This window comes from Crinia signifera, chromosome 3 (assembly GCF_055691185.1).
Source record: "Crinia signifera chromosome 3, ASM5569118v1, whole genome shotgun sequence".
Classification (NCBI taxonomy): Eukaryota; Metazoa; Chordata; class Amphibia; order Anura; family Myobatrachidae; genus Crinia; species Crinia signifera.
Window position 1 is genome coordinate 317,458,846 of NC_139219.1, and position 17,419 is coordinate 317,476,264.

Here is a 17,419-nt window from a genome sequence, read left to right on the forward strand (position 1 = left end):
CCCATTTTCGAAAGATATTATCATGCAACGCAATTGAGTCATATCTCATCATGGCATACACCTCCAGGCAATAAAACCTGGGTGACACTGGAATCAGATCTCATAGGTTTGCCATCGGTTAGTTATCTCCCGTGGATCCCCCCAGGACTGAGGCCTTCCTCAATAGGTGAAGTCCCATGTGTGCACGCTATTCTACAGACATGGGATAAACTTAATAAAAAATTAACTCTTGCTGCCTACCCCTCACCACTGACCCCGCTTTGGAAACATCCAGATTTTTCGCTAGGGAATGTTAAATCATACTCAGCTCCCTGGATCTCAGCTGGCATCGATAGGGTAAGACATATTAGAGGAGAATTTTCCCCTCCAGATTTTAACTCACTTTGCGAACGCCATGGCCTCTCACCCACTTTTAATTTTGCATATATGCAAATAGTTAGCTTTATCAACTCCATTAACAAATCAGACAAATTTAGAAATCCTACCCCTTTCGAACGGCACTGTATTTACAGCCCTGGGCGCAAGGGGTCCATATCTATTTTGTATTTATTGACCATCCCACAGACCCAGATGTCTAAAGAAAAATTTGAGTTGGATTGGGAACGGGACTTGGGTGTGAGCCTGGAGGACGAGGACTGGTCAGATTTGAGGCAGCATGTGAGTAAATCCTCAATTAATACAAACATTAGAGAGACCTCCTTCAAAGTTTACTCCCGCTGGTATATGACTCCGGACAGGATAGCTAGGGTTTTTCCAGGCTCCTCTGATCTCTGCTGGAGGCAATGCGGCCACAATGGTACCTTTTACCATATCTGGTGGGAATGTCCTGTAATTTCTAAATTTTGGGATGATGTCATATAGGTGGCCTCGAATATAACTGGCCAACCTATTCCTAAAACGCCTTTAAATGCCCTTTTGTGTAAACCCTTTGACTCCTTATCTAAAACCCAGAACGCATTTTGCTTCCAATTATTTAACGCAGCGAAACTTCTTACAGCGACATGTTGGAAGCAACTAGAGGCCCCATCTTTAAATGCATTGAACAACAAGATGTGGTATCTAGCATCTATGGAGTATATTACAGCCCTCCTAAACAACAAGGTTAAAACATTTCACCTCGTATGGGATTCCTGGTACAATTTGCATCAAAGGCAAATACCGGGTAGGGAATGAGCTGGCCTCACCCCAAACCCGTTTAAATGTGCACAGTGTCTGCCTCTCCCTTTCCCCTTAATCCTTTCGTTATCTATTTTTCTCTTTCTATTCTTTTTTTTATTTTTTATTTTTTTTCTCTCTTTTTCTTTCTTCTTCTTCCACATTACACACATCTATCCTTCTACCTCTCTTTACTATCTTTACTAAAAAAAATTTGAAAACTAATAGCCACATTTGACAGGATGTTAAATGCAGACCAGTTTATAACTTATGTGAATAGCTGATTTCCTAACACTATTGTTTTGTGCTGGTTGACTTGGATATTGTAATTGCTGGCTATTCTAATAAAAATATATGAAAAAAAAAAAAAAAAGATTTGGGTAGGTCTGGGCCCAAGGTTCAAGTTTTGGAAATTCAGGCAGAGACAGGCCATTGGGTCTGGAGTAAATTCCACATTAGTGATGTTCTTTAACATATTCAAAACCTTTCTCCAAAACCGGAGAATCTTGTTGCACGACCAGAAGCAATGATAGAATTTGGCATTCCACATCCCGCATTTGTGGCATACACCTGTCGCCTCCCTATTCATATGTTTTGTTTGAGCAGGGGCATAGTATAGACGATGAATGATTTTGAAGTGGACTTCCTGAAGGTAGGTAGAGTGCAGAATTTTCATGATAGGAATATAGTTAGAAAGAATCATGTTTGCCGTTGTGATGTTGGGAATATCTTCTGACCATTTGTTTATGAGATGTGTGAGGGTATTAGTATCTGTCTGGGGAAGCAAAATACCATATAGGTGTGATGTTCTATAAAAACTTGGGTCTGGAATGTTCCAGATAGGGGCTAGAGGGTCAGAGGTGAGTGAAGAAATAATTGCCGGGATGATGGGAGTTATGTAGTGTCTGATCTGGAGATACATGAAAAAAATGTGTATTTGGGAGAATATATTTACTTTTGAGGGACTCAAATGTAAAAAGTTGGCCTCCGGGATCAAAGAGTTTTGATGCAAGATCTAGGCCTTTACGTTTCCAAGAAATGAAAGCGGTGCTGTGTAGAGAGGGTGGGAAATTTGGGTTGCCCCAGATAGGAATATATGGTGAGTTATGAGGGCTTCTCTTCAGTTTCTTGTTAATTTGTAGCCATGCATCATAAGTGCCTTTGAACAGAACATGGTTGGTGATATAATTAGGAATGAGTTTGATTTGGGAATGAAGGAGTGCACTAGGAGAGTAGGGGAAGAAGATAGCGTTGTCAAGTTCAACATCTGTGTAGGAGGAGGTGTTCTGGAACCAGTCTGTTATGATTTTGTAGTGAACTGACCACGAGTATTGTTGAATGTTTGGGATTTTTAGGCCTCCGAGTGGTTTGGGTTGGGACAGTTTGGTAATTGCCATTCTGGGTTTCTTACCGCACCAGAGAAATTTGGACATCAGTTTATTTATATTATTGTTCGTAGAGTTATTTATGATGCAGGGGATTGATTGAAGTATGTAAAAGATTTTTGGGAAAATGCAGCTTTTGAGTACTGCGGCTCTACCTAGTAAGGGTATTGGGAGTTTGTTCCAGCAATCTAATTGCGATGTTATTTTGTCGATGAGTGGGTCGAAATTTACCGAGAAAAGTTTATGGGGGTCTCTAGTGATATTTATACCTAGGTATTTGATATGGGATGTTTGGATTTTGAACTGAGATAATAATGGGTGGGAGGATATAATATCCATTATAGCTGGGATAGATGTAAGGGGGTTGGAAATAAAAAGGAGCATGTCATCCGCGAAGAGGGAGACTTTCAGCTCCACTCCGCGGATTGACAGGCCTGTGAAATTTGTTGAGGATCTAAGGGCAATTGCAAGGGGTTCGATAGCCATGGCAAATAATAGGGGTGATAGGGGGCATTCCTGTCTGGTTCCCCTTGATATAGGTAAGGGGGGGGGGAGAGGAAGCCATTGCATGCAATTTGGGAGGAGGAGGAGTGGTTTAGGGTTTTTAGAAAGGATGTGAATCGATCTGGGATACCAAATTTAGCCATGGTGGCGTAGAGGTGGGGCCATCGCACTAGATCGAAAGCTTTTTCCGCATCCAGTGCTAGGATCATGTTTGGGTTATCTGTGTTGTTTTTGTTATCAAGATTGTGAGTTGCTGCTAGCACTTTCCTGATGTTCTTGACCGAGTGTCTGCCTTTGATAAAGCCCGACTGGTCCTGATGGATAATAATTGGGAGGATAGGGTTTAATCGATTGGCTAGTATTTTCATGAGTATCTTGTAATCATTGTTAAGTAATGATATCGGAGGTAGGAGCCGGGTTTAGACAGATCTCTACCAGGCTTGGAAAGGACTTTGATTATTGCTGAATTGAAATAAGGAGGGATTGTAGCATTGATTAGTATGTGATTGAAAACTGAGACTAGAGTGGGGGCCATAATGTCCGGGTACATGAGGTATAAGTCACTCGAGAATCCATCAGGACCAGGGGCCTTGGCTGGTTTTAGAGGTGGCTATGGCTCTCTGGACCTCTTCTATAGTGATAGGGGATATCAGTGACTCAGCCAGGTCATCAGGGAGCTGGGGGAAGGATAAATCTGGCCATATCGAATGGGTAATTTGGGGGGAATGGGGGGGGGGGGGTTGGTGATGTAGTAGTGTCATGGCTGTTTACAGAGGGTTCTGACTAGATTTCTGTGAACAACGAAGTCATAATTTGTGAGATTTGGGCATTAGTTGAAGTAAGGGAGCCATCCGGTAAGCATAAGGGGATGATGAGCATTGGGGGGCGTGAGGAATTTAGAATATTTGAGAGTAGTTTTCCTGTTTTATTTCCGAATCTATGAAATTTATAGTTCGAATTAAACTGGGTTTTTGCGGCCATATTTTGTAGTGTGGCGTCAAAGAGTTATTTTGCTTGGAGATATGCAGATCTGTTATGAGGATCTGGGGATCTTGCAAAGCTTGGGTAGGCATCAGTCAGATTTTGCTGCAGTTGCAGGTAGGAACGAGAATGATCTTTTTTAAGTTTTGCTTCATGTTTCATAATTGAACCCCTTAGGACGGATTTTGCTGTCTTCCAGAATAGGGGGGGGGGGGGGGGGGGGGTTGGTGGCTAGGTATGAGCTATTATGGGAGCAGAAGTCATCCCATGCTTCTTGTATAAGGCAACGAAAGATATTAGAATTTGTAAGATGGCCGGGAAATCTCCATGATTTGTAAGAAGATTTTTCGGGAGAGGTTCGTATTGTGCAGTGTATTAGTGCGTGGTCGGAAAGAATGATAGGGTTAAATTCTGCATTTTGAACTTGTGGGAGAAGGGCCTGTGAAATACAGATGTAGTCAATACGGGAAAGGGTGTGGTGGGCGGCTGAAAGGCATGTGTAGTCTCTTTGTGTGGGGTGAAGATTACGCCATATGTCTACTAATTGTAGGGACTGCAATAGGAATGGTATACCTATCTTGGGTGGGTGTCTGTGGGTCGGATTGTTATTGGATCTGTCTAGGGTCGGATGGGCTGTAAGGTTGAAATCTCCACACAATATCATAGGAGTGGAGGAGTGTGGGAGAAGGAGGTTGTGTATGTTTTTGTAGAAGGCTTTAGAGTATGTGTTTGGGGCGTAAATAGAGAACAGGACATAAGTGGTGTTTGCTATTTTAAGGTGCACTATTAGGTACCTACCCTCTGGATCCACCTGAGAGGATAACACCTCAATATTTAGGGATCTTGAGGCTAAAATCACTATTCCTCTAGCTTTGCTATTGTAAGGAGCCGAAGATATCAGTCTCCATTTTAGCATCTGGAGCTTGAGGATTTCGGGGGGAAAAAAGGTGGGATTCTTGAATGCATAAGATGGGTATTGCTTGCTTCTGGGCGTACAACAATACCTTTCGTCGCTTGGCTGGAGAGTGGGACCCACCCATGTTGAAGGAACCTATCTTGAGATCAGTCATTGGTGTCAGAGATGAGACGACAGAGGACCTGGAATCTGTAGCAGCCTCGATCAGGAACATAGTATTTCAACAACCTATTCAAGACACATAAGGGAAAGAGAGGGAGGGAGAAAAAAACAAGACTAGACATGGGGAGAAAAAACATGCACACATATAGTATGATCAACATACTACGTTAACAAATTGAACAAGTGTCTTCCGCTTAAGTGAACGTTTGTAATAAAAAACAGTAACTATGTGTTCTATTGAGAGCACACTGCTTTTAACTATGAGAGTTCGGGACATAACAGGTGCTCCAGTGGCCCGAATCTGGGGGGACCTTATATTAGCATATTATTATATATTACATAAGGCAGGAGGGGGGAGGGCGTGTGACTTTGCAGTTATGGGGGGGTAGTGTGTGTTACGTTGCCCACTGTGGCACAAGGAGCAACTGTTGGCGGATGTAGACAGGTGGTCAGGCGTGAGCCCGTAGCCGGGACCGCCGGTTAGGACGGCCACAGCGGATGCTACTCTAACTCTGTTGAGTCCCTGAGGCAGATGGTAAACCCCTGCAGAGCTAGGGTTCACCTGTGGCCGCCGCGTCCGAAGGAGCGAGTTAGGCCCGCTCCGACCCCGATGCAGCCAGGTCTTAGGAATAGACAAGGGGTAGACGATCGCCAAAGGGTACCCAAGAGGACCACTAACTACCGGGCCTAGCTGAGAGTTGACCCCTGACTGCCGGAACCTGGCCAAACCGGGATGCGACCAAGTCGCAGACACAAGTGGACCAGAAGAGGAGTCCCCAGCAGGCTACGCCACAGGGACGGCGACTCCCCAAAACAAGGATAGCAATTGAGGACACCCCCTGCCTGAAAGATACTAATAAAGACAAAAAGAGATAGAACCAGAGAACAAGAAGGATACAATAATAGATGATAAAAAGAATGAACCCACGGAAGGGCACGGCTACGACGGGCCACTGGAGATGGATGGAAAGAGAATAATGAGCCCACGGAGGGGCACGGCCACGGCGGGCCACTGGAGATGGATGGAAAGAGAAAAGAATGAACCCACGGAGGGGCACGGCCATGGTGGGGATACTGGAGAAAGAAAGAAAGACAGAGGCTCCACTGGAGCACTTACGTGACCCACGAGAAGATAGAGACAGTGGGCCAAGCGCAGGCTCAGGCTGAAGCAGGATACTGGACAGGAAACTCCACGGAAGGCTGGGAGAAGCAGACGCTGAAGGGACAAGGAGCTGGACAAAGGACTGTGGACTGGGAAGCCACGGGGACCGCAATGCAGTGCTAATCTGCTAGCTGGGCAGAAAGCTATAACCGGAGTCTGTGCCCAGCAGATGCCGGCTATTTATTTGAATTTTGCGCCGCCTGATTGACGTACGCGCGCTTGCGGCCTCCGGGCAGAAGCTCGGGAACGTTGCCTGGCAACGTCCCGACGCTCCGTCTCAGAGTGAGGCTTGGGACGCTGCCCGGCAACGTCCCCAGCCACGTCACTCAATGCCGCATCCGCTGTCCGTCCTGGTGCATTGCAGCCCGGACGGCGGCGTGCAACAGTGTGTAGAAGGAATGCACGGATATAGGGGGGCTATTTCGCCAACGAGGTAAAAGAAAAAAGGAAAAAAAAAAACAGATATGTTGCTTCTTCTATGTCCTCTGGAATAATTGTCCAAGTCTACCTCATTTTGAGAGGCTTCAAATAGAGTCCAGGGCTGCAAGTCGGAGAATCTGTGGGGTAGGAACTGGAGTAGGTGCGCTTTAACCTTACGTGCGCGTTGTAGTGCAGCATCTATGTCCTCTGGAGCGCAGTTCGCACATCAAAAGCATTGATACGCTGTGACTGTTGTCCAAAACTGGTATTAGGGGTTCTGTGGGACAGTATATGGTGGTTAGCTGTCCTCAAGTGAGGGAGATTGTCAGGCTGGGAGATCTGTGATGTCCGCAGCAGCTGCATTTTGCCTGTCATGTAGGAAGGCTTGAGCATCATCAGGGGTGGAAAAGTCATAGTGGGAGTCTTCTGTGAATATCCTCAAGCGGGCCAGGTACATGAGGGCAAATTTTGTGTTCTCCGCTACAAGCTTTGAGCAAATCGGTGTAAAGGCCTTACGTGACTTTGATAATTCAACAGAGAAGTCCTGAAACAACCGAATCCTGTGGCCTTCCCACATCAAATTCTGGATTTTCCTGGAGGCTTTCCAGATAGCAATCTTGTGTAGGAAGTTAAGACAGCGGAAAAGGACTACTCTGGGTCTTGTGTCGTTAGGCCTGGGTGGCGGGCCCACCCTGTGGACTCTTTCCACTACAGTACTAGGTCTTTAGTACAGCTTTAGAGAGCAGGGAGGGCATAGTGGCTTTAATAGCTTCCACTATATCCCCATAGGATGCAGGGGAGTCAGGGTTGCGGCGTACCTGTGGGAGATCAACATGATCCTGAGGCGCTGCAGCTTTCTTTGAAGCAGGAGACAGGGGTGAGGGATCGTCCTCGGGCGCCATGTTGGATTCGGCGTGCCGTTTTTCATTTCTCTGCTGCTGCGGTTTGCCAGCGTTCCCCGCCGCCGAGTGTTTGTCCATGGGTCCTCCGCTATGTTGTGCAGAGGCTGCGGGTGTTTGGAAGCCCGGGGAGGGCTCCTAATTGCGGGTGTCGGGCGTGGAGCGGAGCAGCGTGTTCAAGCTGCTGCCTGCATGAACCCGGAAACCGGAAGTCCTCTCTGATGCGCCATTTTTACATTAAAAAAATTTGCATGTGATTTATTGCATGTAAACAAAAAAAACTCCTGGGGAGCTGGCAGTGGCGGGGGGGGAGGGGGGGGTGGCGTCAGGGTCCGAGCGGTGGCTGGGAGCATGTAGCGGAATTTGCCGGACAATGGGGTGGGAAACGGCTGCTGAGTTTCAAATTTTTTTTTTAGAAAAGACTGCCCGGCCGGTTATTGCCAATCTGGGGCTGGCCAGTCTTTTCAAAATATTTTTTGAAATTCAGCAACCGCGGGGCGTGGCCTGATCGGGGAAGAAGGAGGAAGCACGACTGCAGAGCTCCTGCAGACTTGCTCTATAAAATTGCCTCAAAACCCCCTCCCTAGACAAAGTTCAACACCCCTACCTCACATAGCGGCACCCCAGACCATCGGGGGACAGAGTGGGAAGACCTCTTATAGAGGTCTCTGCGGATTGCGGCCTAGTACCCCCAAGAGCCGGGGCCTTAGCTGTATACCCGCCGCCGTGGATCCGCAGCAGCGATCGTGACAGGACAACCCGGATTGTTGGACCGGAGGGACCCCCCAGGACTGCCAAACATCTCCAGGGGCTCAGCCCCCCACCTACATGGTATGAAGAGCTGTGGAGGCCGCCTCAGATCCCATACTGAGGGCGCGGCGGCCATCTTGATTGCCGAGAATTGCTGCAGCTGCGCCTCCTTGCTGCTCCCCCAGCCACACGCCTCACCCCAGATAGCGGGCAACGGAGAGCGGCACCTCATAGCCCTCATTCGCCCAAGTACCCACAGAGGGAAGCGCCCTTCCATCCTCACCTACCAGGTGCAGGAGGCAGTGGGGGGCGGCCATATTGAGTGGGGCAGACACCCCTCACTCTCCCCAGTCTGGGCTAAATAGGCTCAGCGAGCATACTGGCTGTAACAGGGATTTAATTCCCTGATCCTGGGGGGTTGCTGGTTGCTCCATACCCGGCCCTTCTCTCCTGCTGCAGGCCCTGGTCATCTCCTACCTGATGCAGCCATTTCTGTCCTCATTGCTGTGACTGCTTTGTATTGGGACATATTTAAATGTAAAGTTCTGCAATACTCTGCTACTGATCTCTCTAGGGTTTATCATTGTTAGATCTGCCTCTCCCCTACCCAGAGACCCAGAGCCCCTGCTGTGGTGCTGCAGGGACTACCTTATTCTCCACTAGGGGCACTTGCTGCGGCAGGTTCAGCTTGAAAAAGTAAGACGGCCCTACATTTGGGACCCTAATATGGGATTCCTCTGAGTGCTAAAACTCCTATCAATGCTAATTTAGCACGTATGACTCCTCCCACCTTCTCCCAGAAGTAGGGGGATGCCTCAGTCTCACTTATGAAAACGGGGCCCTTTGTTATGTAACTTTTTACAAACGGATACCCTCCATAACTAGTTAGCCTAATTGACATGCCATCCAAACGCTCCAAGACCCCAAAACCAAACTCCCAAATCTCCTTCTTCAAACCACCCTCTCAACAACCTAGACCTAAAGACGTGGTCCCTCCCACTACTCCCACCACCTCTCATCTCCCGTCCCCCATGACAACTCCGGTTGCCTCGCCTGCCCCTTGCTCCACTGTGGTTTCCATGGGAGATGGAGACGCCCTGACTGTGGGCACGATGAAGTTACTTCTAGCCCAATTTAAAGATGACGTCACTGCTGAATTCCGTGCCACTGTACAAGCCTGCCAACATTCGATTGATGACTTGGGCGGTCGCACTAACCATCTGGAGACTAAGATGGAGGAGGTGGTGGGGTCGCATAATTGCCTGCTCGATTCTCATAATGAACTTGAGGCGGAGGTCCAAGCATTACGCGACAAAGTAGCGGATTTGGAAGATAGATTGTGGCGTAATAACATAAAGCTGCGTGGCATCCCTGAATTGGTGTCGAACAGTAGCCTGCATGACTACGCTATGAACATCTTCAAGGGGCTCTTGCCGCAGTCTTCTACCGCAACCCTGCTTATTGACCGAATTCATCGTTTGCCTAAAGCCAGGGCGGCTCCTGACAATGCCCCTCGTGATGTCCTATTACGGATGCACTACTTTCAAACAAAGGAAGCTCTGCTTAAAGCTGCCAGACCAACCTCTGACACGGCTACATCCCTTGGGGATATCCAGCTCTTTGGGGACTTATCCGCCGCAACGCTCCTGAAACGCAGGTCACTGAAGCCTATTACAGTCGCCTTACAGAAAGCTGGTACTCCCTACAGATGGGGATTCCCCACTAAATTGTTAGTGACCTGTGAAGGCTCCATTGTTTCTATCAATTCTGTTGAAGATGGTCTGAGGCTGCTACAGTCGTGGAACATTACCGACCCCATCTCGGCCGGCTCCCCCAGCCGCAGGCTTCAGCAGGACTGGTCTGTGGTTGGGTAGGGGGTAAGCTCTGTTGGTCGTCTTGCTCTGACTGTTACCTGTTTGTTATGCACTTTCTTTCCCCACTCTTTAAATGTGCATTAATGTGTAATTGTATGTCTTGCTTAATATTGAAGCATTTACCACGTTATGGGACTTTTCTCATTTTTCTCAGTCAAGAATTTAAGGTCCTGTTAATTACCTATACATGTTATTTTGTACTCCAGCTATTGTCGGTTTAAGTATTCATAGTTCTATATCTTGTGAGGCTCTGGCCTCCCCCTCTCGTTAGAGCTATGCTAATTCACTGAGATATAGTAGAAGGTGGGGGGTATGCCACTACCCCCCTTACTCTATGTACACAGCCGCCTCGACATGGCGACTGGCTAGGATCTCAAGGGAGATCAACTTAGTTTTTTATTTACTTTCTGTTTTACTTCCCCCATGTTTCCCCTTTTTGTCGCCTTGTATACTCCCTACTAATACATCAGGTATAGCAATTTATACTCCCGATTTCCTCAGCGTTGCGCTAGCTGTCTTTTATGCCCGTCATGGTTAACATAGTATCTATTAATGCAAAGGGCTTAAACTCCCCTTATAAAAGAAAGGTAGCTCTAAATTATTTTCACAAGCTAAAAGCACAAGTAGTAGCGGTCCAAGAGAAGCACTTTCAAAAGCATAACCCACCCCTCTTCACTAATACCAGATACCCTCATTGTTTTACGGATAATGGTCCCACAGAAAAAAAGGCCGGTGTAGCAATACTCATAGCTCAACACGGTGCATTTCAGCTGTCCTCTAAATATGAGGATCCCAAAGGGAGATTCCTGATTCTTGTAGGCCACTTAGATAATGTTGAAACCACTTTGGTTTCGTGCTATGCGCCAAATGCCAAACAAATAGCATTCTGTGGAAATTTTTGTAGAACTCTCCAACAGCACCTGAAAGGGGCCCTGATGATACTAGGAGATTTTAATATGGTCCTCGATCCTAGTATTGATCGATCACACCCAACTCAAATTCGGCAGCAGAGGCCGTCTAATGATCCCTCCTCTAAGTTTCATCAACTGCTGGCCGAATATGCCTTATTCGATGCTTGGAGATCCAAGCACCCCTCAGTGAGAGACTACACCTTTTATTCCCATGTACACAGGTCGTACTCTAGGATTGACATGGCACTGGTGGATAGAGAGACACTAGCATCCATTAGCAAGATTATTATCCTCCCATTATCTTGGTCAGACCATTCCCCACTTATGCTTAGCTGGGAGGTTAGTAGACGCACAATTGCCCCGGGCTCCTGGAGATTGGGTACACATCTCATTGCACGATCAGACGCTCGTCAGGCTCTATCAGATTCGCTAGACTCATATATCAAAACCAACTCCCCCTCGGATACGTCTGTCTTCACGCATTGGTGTGCGCTGAAGGCAGTGATCCGAGGCTCAGCAATTCAAGTGGCAGCTAGAATGAAGTGACAATACAAACAACGCCTGGCCTCGGCAGAAAGGAAAGCAGCCACATTAGAAAGAGCCCATAAAGCAGACCCTCATAATAAAGCCCTTTTTAGACAACTCCTGGTCGCCCGAGATACAGTCAACACATTTTCCCTCACAGAAGTCCACCGTAATATCCAAAGGCTCAACCAGAGATATTATACACTGGGCAATAAGGCAGGCCGCCTGTTGGCCCACAAATTGAGGGGCCGTAGAGCCAAAGAACGCATACATGCGATTTACACCTCCAGGGGTGCCAAGGTAGTTGACCCTTTCGCCATAGCCGACACATTCGCAGAGTACTACTCGCAACTGTATAATCTAAAAGATGATCCCAACACGCCCCAACCAACTTTAGCTAAAATAAATAAGTTCCTGGAAAAGTTAGATCTTCCCTCTCTTGACTCGGTGGCTTGCAAAGCACTTAGCTCCCCGTGGACGCTGAGTGAAGTCGAGGCGGCCATTGATTCATTCCCCTCAGATAAAGCCCCAGGCCCGGACGGCTACCCTTCTAACTTCTTCAAAGCATTTAAGCCTACCCTTGCTCCTGTGCTCCTGTCGGTCTTTAACGAAGCCTCTCACTCCTCCTCCTTCCCTAAGGAGATGTTGGAGGCCCGAATAGTCACTGTACCGAAGCCAGGCAAGCCGCCCACTGCGGTACAAATCTATTGCCCCATAGCTCTATTGAACACAGATATCAAAAAAATTTGCGAAGATGATAGCTAACAAAATATCGCCATTACTTCCCAAACTCATTCACCAGGACCAGGTAGGCTTTGTGCTGGGTAGGCAAGCGTCCGACAACACCTGGAGGGCCATCAACCTAATGGAATATTGCCAACTCCAAGGCCTCCCGCTGTTAATTCTCTCTCTTGACGCGGAAAAAGCCTTTGATAGGCTTAACTGGGACTACATGAAGGCGGCTCTCACTAGGTTTGGGTTCAAGGGAGGAATATTACAATCCATTCTAGCGTTATACTCCGCCCCTTCGGCCTCGGTATTCACCAATGGCTGCTCCTCCACCTCATTCAATATTTCCAATGGGACACGTCAAGGTTGCCCGCTATCACCCCTGATGTTTGCCTTGGCCAATGAACCCCTAGCGCAATGTATTAGATCCAGGCACTCTGTTGTTGGACCCGAGATTGGTGGGCTTTCCCATAAAATCAGCCTCTTTGCTGATGACATTTTATTATGCTTGCTTGAACCCCAGGCTTCCCTCTCCCACTTACACCGTATCCTATACTCCTACACAGACATTTCCTTCTACAAGTTAAATACGGAAAACAGAAGCCCTTCCAATAAATGTGCTGGAGGATGTCCTACGACGATTAAAAGAAAAATACAAATACTCATGGCAATCAAAATCGATTAAATACCTGGGGTAAATCTTTCTAGAGAGGGGGACTTAATGAGCTGTAACTTTGATCCACTATATAGGGCATTTGAAAAGATTACCAAAGAGTGGATGATGCAGGAGGCTTCTTGGGTCGGCCGTGTGGCAGCAGCAAAAATGGTCCTACTCCCCAAATTAATGTACCTTTTTCGTTCAATCCCTAGACCTTTCCCTAAATCTCTGTGTAATAAATTTAACCGCCTATTATCCAAATACATTTGGGGCGGGGCAAGACCGAGAATAGCTAGGTCAACTCTGACTCTGGCCAAAAGTGTAGGGGGGTGGCATACCCAGACTTGGAAAAGTACCACTCGGCGTGCATGCTTAGCCAGGTTAGGGACTGGTTTTCTAAAGATGCTCCCAAACCGTGGGTATCCATAGAACAGAACGCAGTTCTACCTTTCTCCCTATCAGATCTTCCCTGGATGCCGGGGGCCTTGGCTATCCGTGAGGCCAGGAACTGTAGAGCGATTCAAACGACCTTGTCCGCTTGGCACGGTCTAATCCATAGCACTCAGGATAAGGCGCTGCCCGCCCCACAGTTGTCCCTCCATTCCATAGCCCTCACGATTCAGGACCTACAGTTAAACACCTGGCGAGATTTAGGCCTTCAGTCCATACAGGATGTTATTCTTGATGGGACTGTAGCCGACTTTTCCTTCCTTCAATCTAAATACAACATCTCGAAGCAGGATTTTTACAAGTATCTGCAGATACGGAATTGGTTGCAGAAATACATGCCAAAAACTCCAGATCAGATTGGTCTCCCTAAAATCCTATAATTTCTCCTCACTTCCCAATCTACGAAAGGGAACATCTCTAGGTGGTATCAATATTTACTCAGCGTAGAGCAGAAAGTGAAGTTCCCAGCACAAGTTAAGTGGGAGAGGGATCTTCCTAATACTTTTGACGAAGAGATTTGGGAAGCTATCTTTAAATCGTGCTTTAAGATCTCCAATTGTGTAAACCACTCAGAAATGCTTTATAAATTTATTCATAGAATGTACTTCACCCCGGTGCGGTTACATACAATTTGGCCTGATGTTTCAGGTAGCTGCTGGAGTAATTGTGAAATGACGGGAGACCTCTTGCACATCTTTTGGCGCTGCCCTGCAATTCACTCACTCTGGAGCGAGGTTTTCCTACTTATCTCAGAGGTACTGGGGGTGACTGTCCCAAGGGACCCCCTAGTGGTGCTATTCCACTATCTCCCCAAAGATACGATTGGAGAGGACAAATACCTCCTGGGACATATCCTGATAGCCACAAAAGCTACCTTAGCTTATCTGTGGAAATCACCCGAAATCCCTAACATATCAATGATTATAAATAAGGTTCACAAACATTTTGTTTTCGAGACATCTGATTACAGTTCTTCCACACTGACCCCCTCTATACACACAAAGTGGCTTAAGTGGTCCAAATATAGGGAGAGAATGGGTTTCTCCACCACGCAAAATGTTCCGGTTGGTCTGTCTTCCCTCAGATCTCCTAGTTCAAGCCCAGGGGCTCCGGCCTTGTGATTGACCCTTTGATCACTATGTAGGTCATTGATAACTTGTTGATGTTGTGGCATTGTGAACCTGATGTATTCCCCCCTCCCCATACCCTTCCCTCCCAATCTCTCCCTTTTTTTTATGTATCCCCCCCATCCCCCTTTCAACTTCCTCAAATATTGTTATTGTTTTATATCATATGCTGATATTTTGTGCAACTAAAACAAGAAATATTTTCTCAATAAAAATCTAATGTTAAAAAAAAAAGAAATTCAGCAACCGCATTCCTGCCCTGCCACCCGGCAAAAGCCACTACGAGCTCCCAGGTGCCGCTCAGACCCCACCCCTGCACATAGGTAATTTTGGGGGTGAGGGGGGTTATTCAGAGGGGCGGCCTCTCGCTTACTGAGCCAAACAGAATCGGGCCCAATGTTTGTTTTTGTTGCTTAGTAAATTTACCCCAAGATCTGTCCAATTTAATTATTCACTTAAATGGTCAATTAGGCTACTGACCTCGTGGGGTAATAGGGTCTGAGTTGCTTAAGGTGCGGGACTTCAGATGAGAATCTTCATATTTTTAAAGCGGAAATCATTTACAAATGGCAAAACCAACCTGGACCATGTGTTTATTTTCTGTCCAGTTAGTATCCATACAAAATATGCTCTGTTTTTTTTCTCACTATTTCTGGTGAATAACATCCAGGTTCTGACTATTTTTCCATAGGGGACCATGGTGCTGCCACTGCTGTCCTCGGCACTGCACGATGGCGCCTACTTTGAAAAACCAGATGAGTTTTACCCAGAACATTTCCTCACCCCGGAAGGAGACTTGAAGAAGAATGAATCCTTCATACCGTTCTCACTGGGTAACACACCTACAGTACTAATGCTGGGTAGATAAGAGTTCAGTAATGAGCAGGGCTCAGGGCTCGGGACTTGGAGACCAGATCACCCGGGAATGTTACTTGATTGATCCTTGGTCAGTAGTTCAGTTTGAAAGACATAACTTTTGGTATGAGAATTTGCAGGTGATATCCTATTAGCCCCAATGTCATTTTGGCTGGTAAAAATGACCCAATATTGGGGCAACTGTATTAAAGCAGCGCATAGCGTGCAACTATTATACTTCTGCTTCACCTCATTAACAAGGGGAAGCATGAAGGGAAATCGACAAGATGTATTAACATAGAAGCCTAGAATTTGACATCCGATGAGAACCACTTGGCCCATCTAGTCTGCCCCTTTTTGAAACATGTTACCTCAAACCATATTTGATCCTTAGTTCTTTGTAAGGATATCAATATGCCTATCCCAAGCATGTTTACATTGTACTACTGTATTTGCCTCTACCACCTCTGATGGAAGGCTATTCCACTTATCTACTACTCTTTCTGTGAAGTAATTCGTCCTCAGATTTCCCCTGAATCTTCCTCTCTCTAATGTCAGTGCATGTCCCCGTGTTCTGCTGCTCCTCTTCCTTTGACTAATGTCTACCACCTGTACCTTCCTCTCTCTAGTGTCAGTGCCTGTCCTCTTGTTCTGTTGCTCCTCTTCCTGTGAAGAATGTCTCCCACCTGTACCTTCCTCCCTCTAGTGTCAGTGCATGTCCTCGTGTTCTGCTGCTCCTCTTCCTGTGAAGAATGTCTCCCACCTGTACCTTGTTAAAATCTTTGATATATTTGAAAGTTTCTATCATGTCCCCCCTTTCCCTTCACTGCTCTAAAGTATACATATTAAGATCTTTTAGTCTTACTGGTACGTTTTGTGATGTAGGCCATGCACCATTTTAGTTGCCCTTCTTTGTACAGTCTCTAATGCAGGGGTGGCCAACCAGTCAGAGACAAAGAGCCCAAAAATATGTTTAGAAATGCCGAAGAGCCAAAATCATGCACATACGTACATTTACACAACGCCAGCCTCATACATACATTTACACACCGCCACCCTCATACATATATACCATATATACACCGCCACCCTCATACATACCATTTATACACCACCCTCATACATATATACCATTTATACACCGCCGCCCTCATAATACATAACATTTACACACCGCCACCCTCATACATTCATAAAATTTACACACCGCCACCCTCATACATAAATTTACACACCACCACCCTCATACATGAATACATTTATACACCGACACCCTCATACATAAATTTACACACCATCACCCTCATACATGAATACATTTATACACCGCCACCCTTATACATACATACATACATACATACCATTTATACACCGCCACCCTCATACATACATACATACAGTACCATTTATACACCGCCACCCTCATACATATATACAGTACCATGCAAACAAGGGGATTTGATGGTGGATGTGCGCTAAAGTGGGCTGCCTTGTAGGGGTGTTATCAATAATGTGGTAACCCTAGAACCACAGAGAACATATGATGCGTAGAAAAAGTAATTGATAACTCCTCCACTGGCGCCAATTGTTACGTTCCTATATGAGTGGGAACGGTCCTCTTCTCCAAAGATTGGGAAAAGCTTAGGTGTAAATACCGTACGCCCCTTAAAGTATAAGAGGGTTCCTCTTCTCCGAATGGCTGAGCTCGATAGGATCACACGAGGGGACACCCAATTGAAGGAACTGTATAGGTTCTTCCCACGGTCGTCTCAAACAATGGTGACCCAAAATAAAGATAATGGGGGGGTATAGTGTAAAATCATTTATTAATATAAAATAACATAAAATTGGAGGACAGAAAAACCAGATGGCATGTTACCGTCTAAGGTGGAGAACAAAGAAATGAATCAGAGTTCTCAAACAAGGTATGTGTGGTAAGTCCAGGGGATAAAGACA

At 46.4% G+C, this 17,419-nt stretch overlaps 1 protein-coding gene across 5 annotated transcripts in view; it reads left to right on the forward strand.

Annotated features, from left to right (window-relative positions):
• LOC146064818 (cytochrome P450 2C5-like) overlaps positions 1–17,419 on the forward strand; it is a 150,592-nt gene that overhangs the window by 117,625 nt on the left and 15,548 nt on the right. For all 5 annotated transcript variants that reach the window (XM_083178718.1, XM_083178719.1, XM_083178717.1 and 2 more), the window contains one exon: positions 15,300–15,441. In XM_083178718.1, coding sequence (XP_083034844.1) covers positions 15,300–15,441 — 142 coding nt within the window. The remainder of the gene's footprint in view (positions 1–15,299; positions 15,442–17,419) is intronic.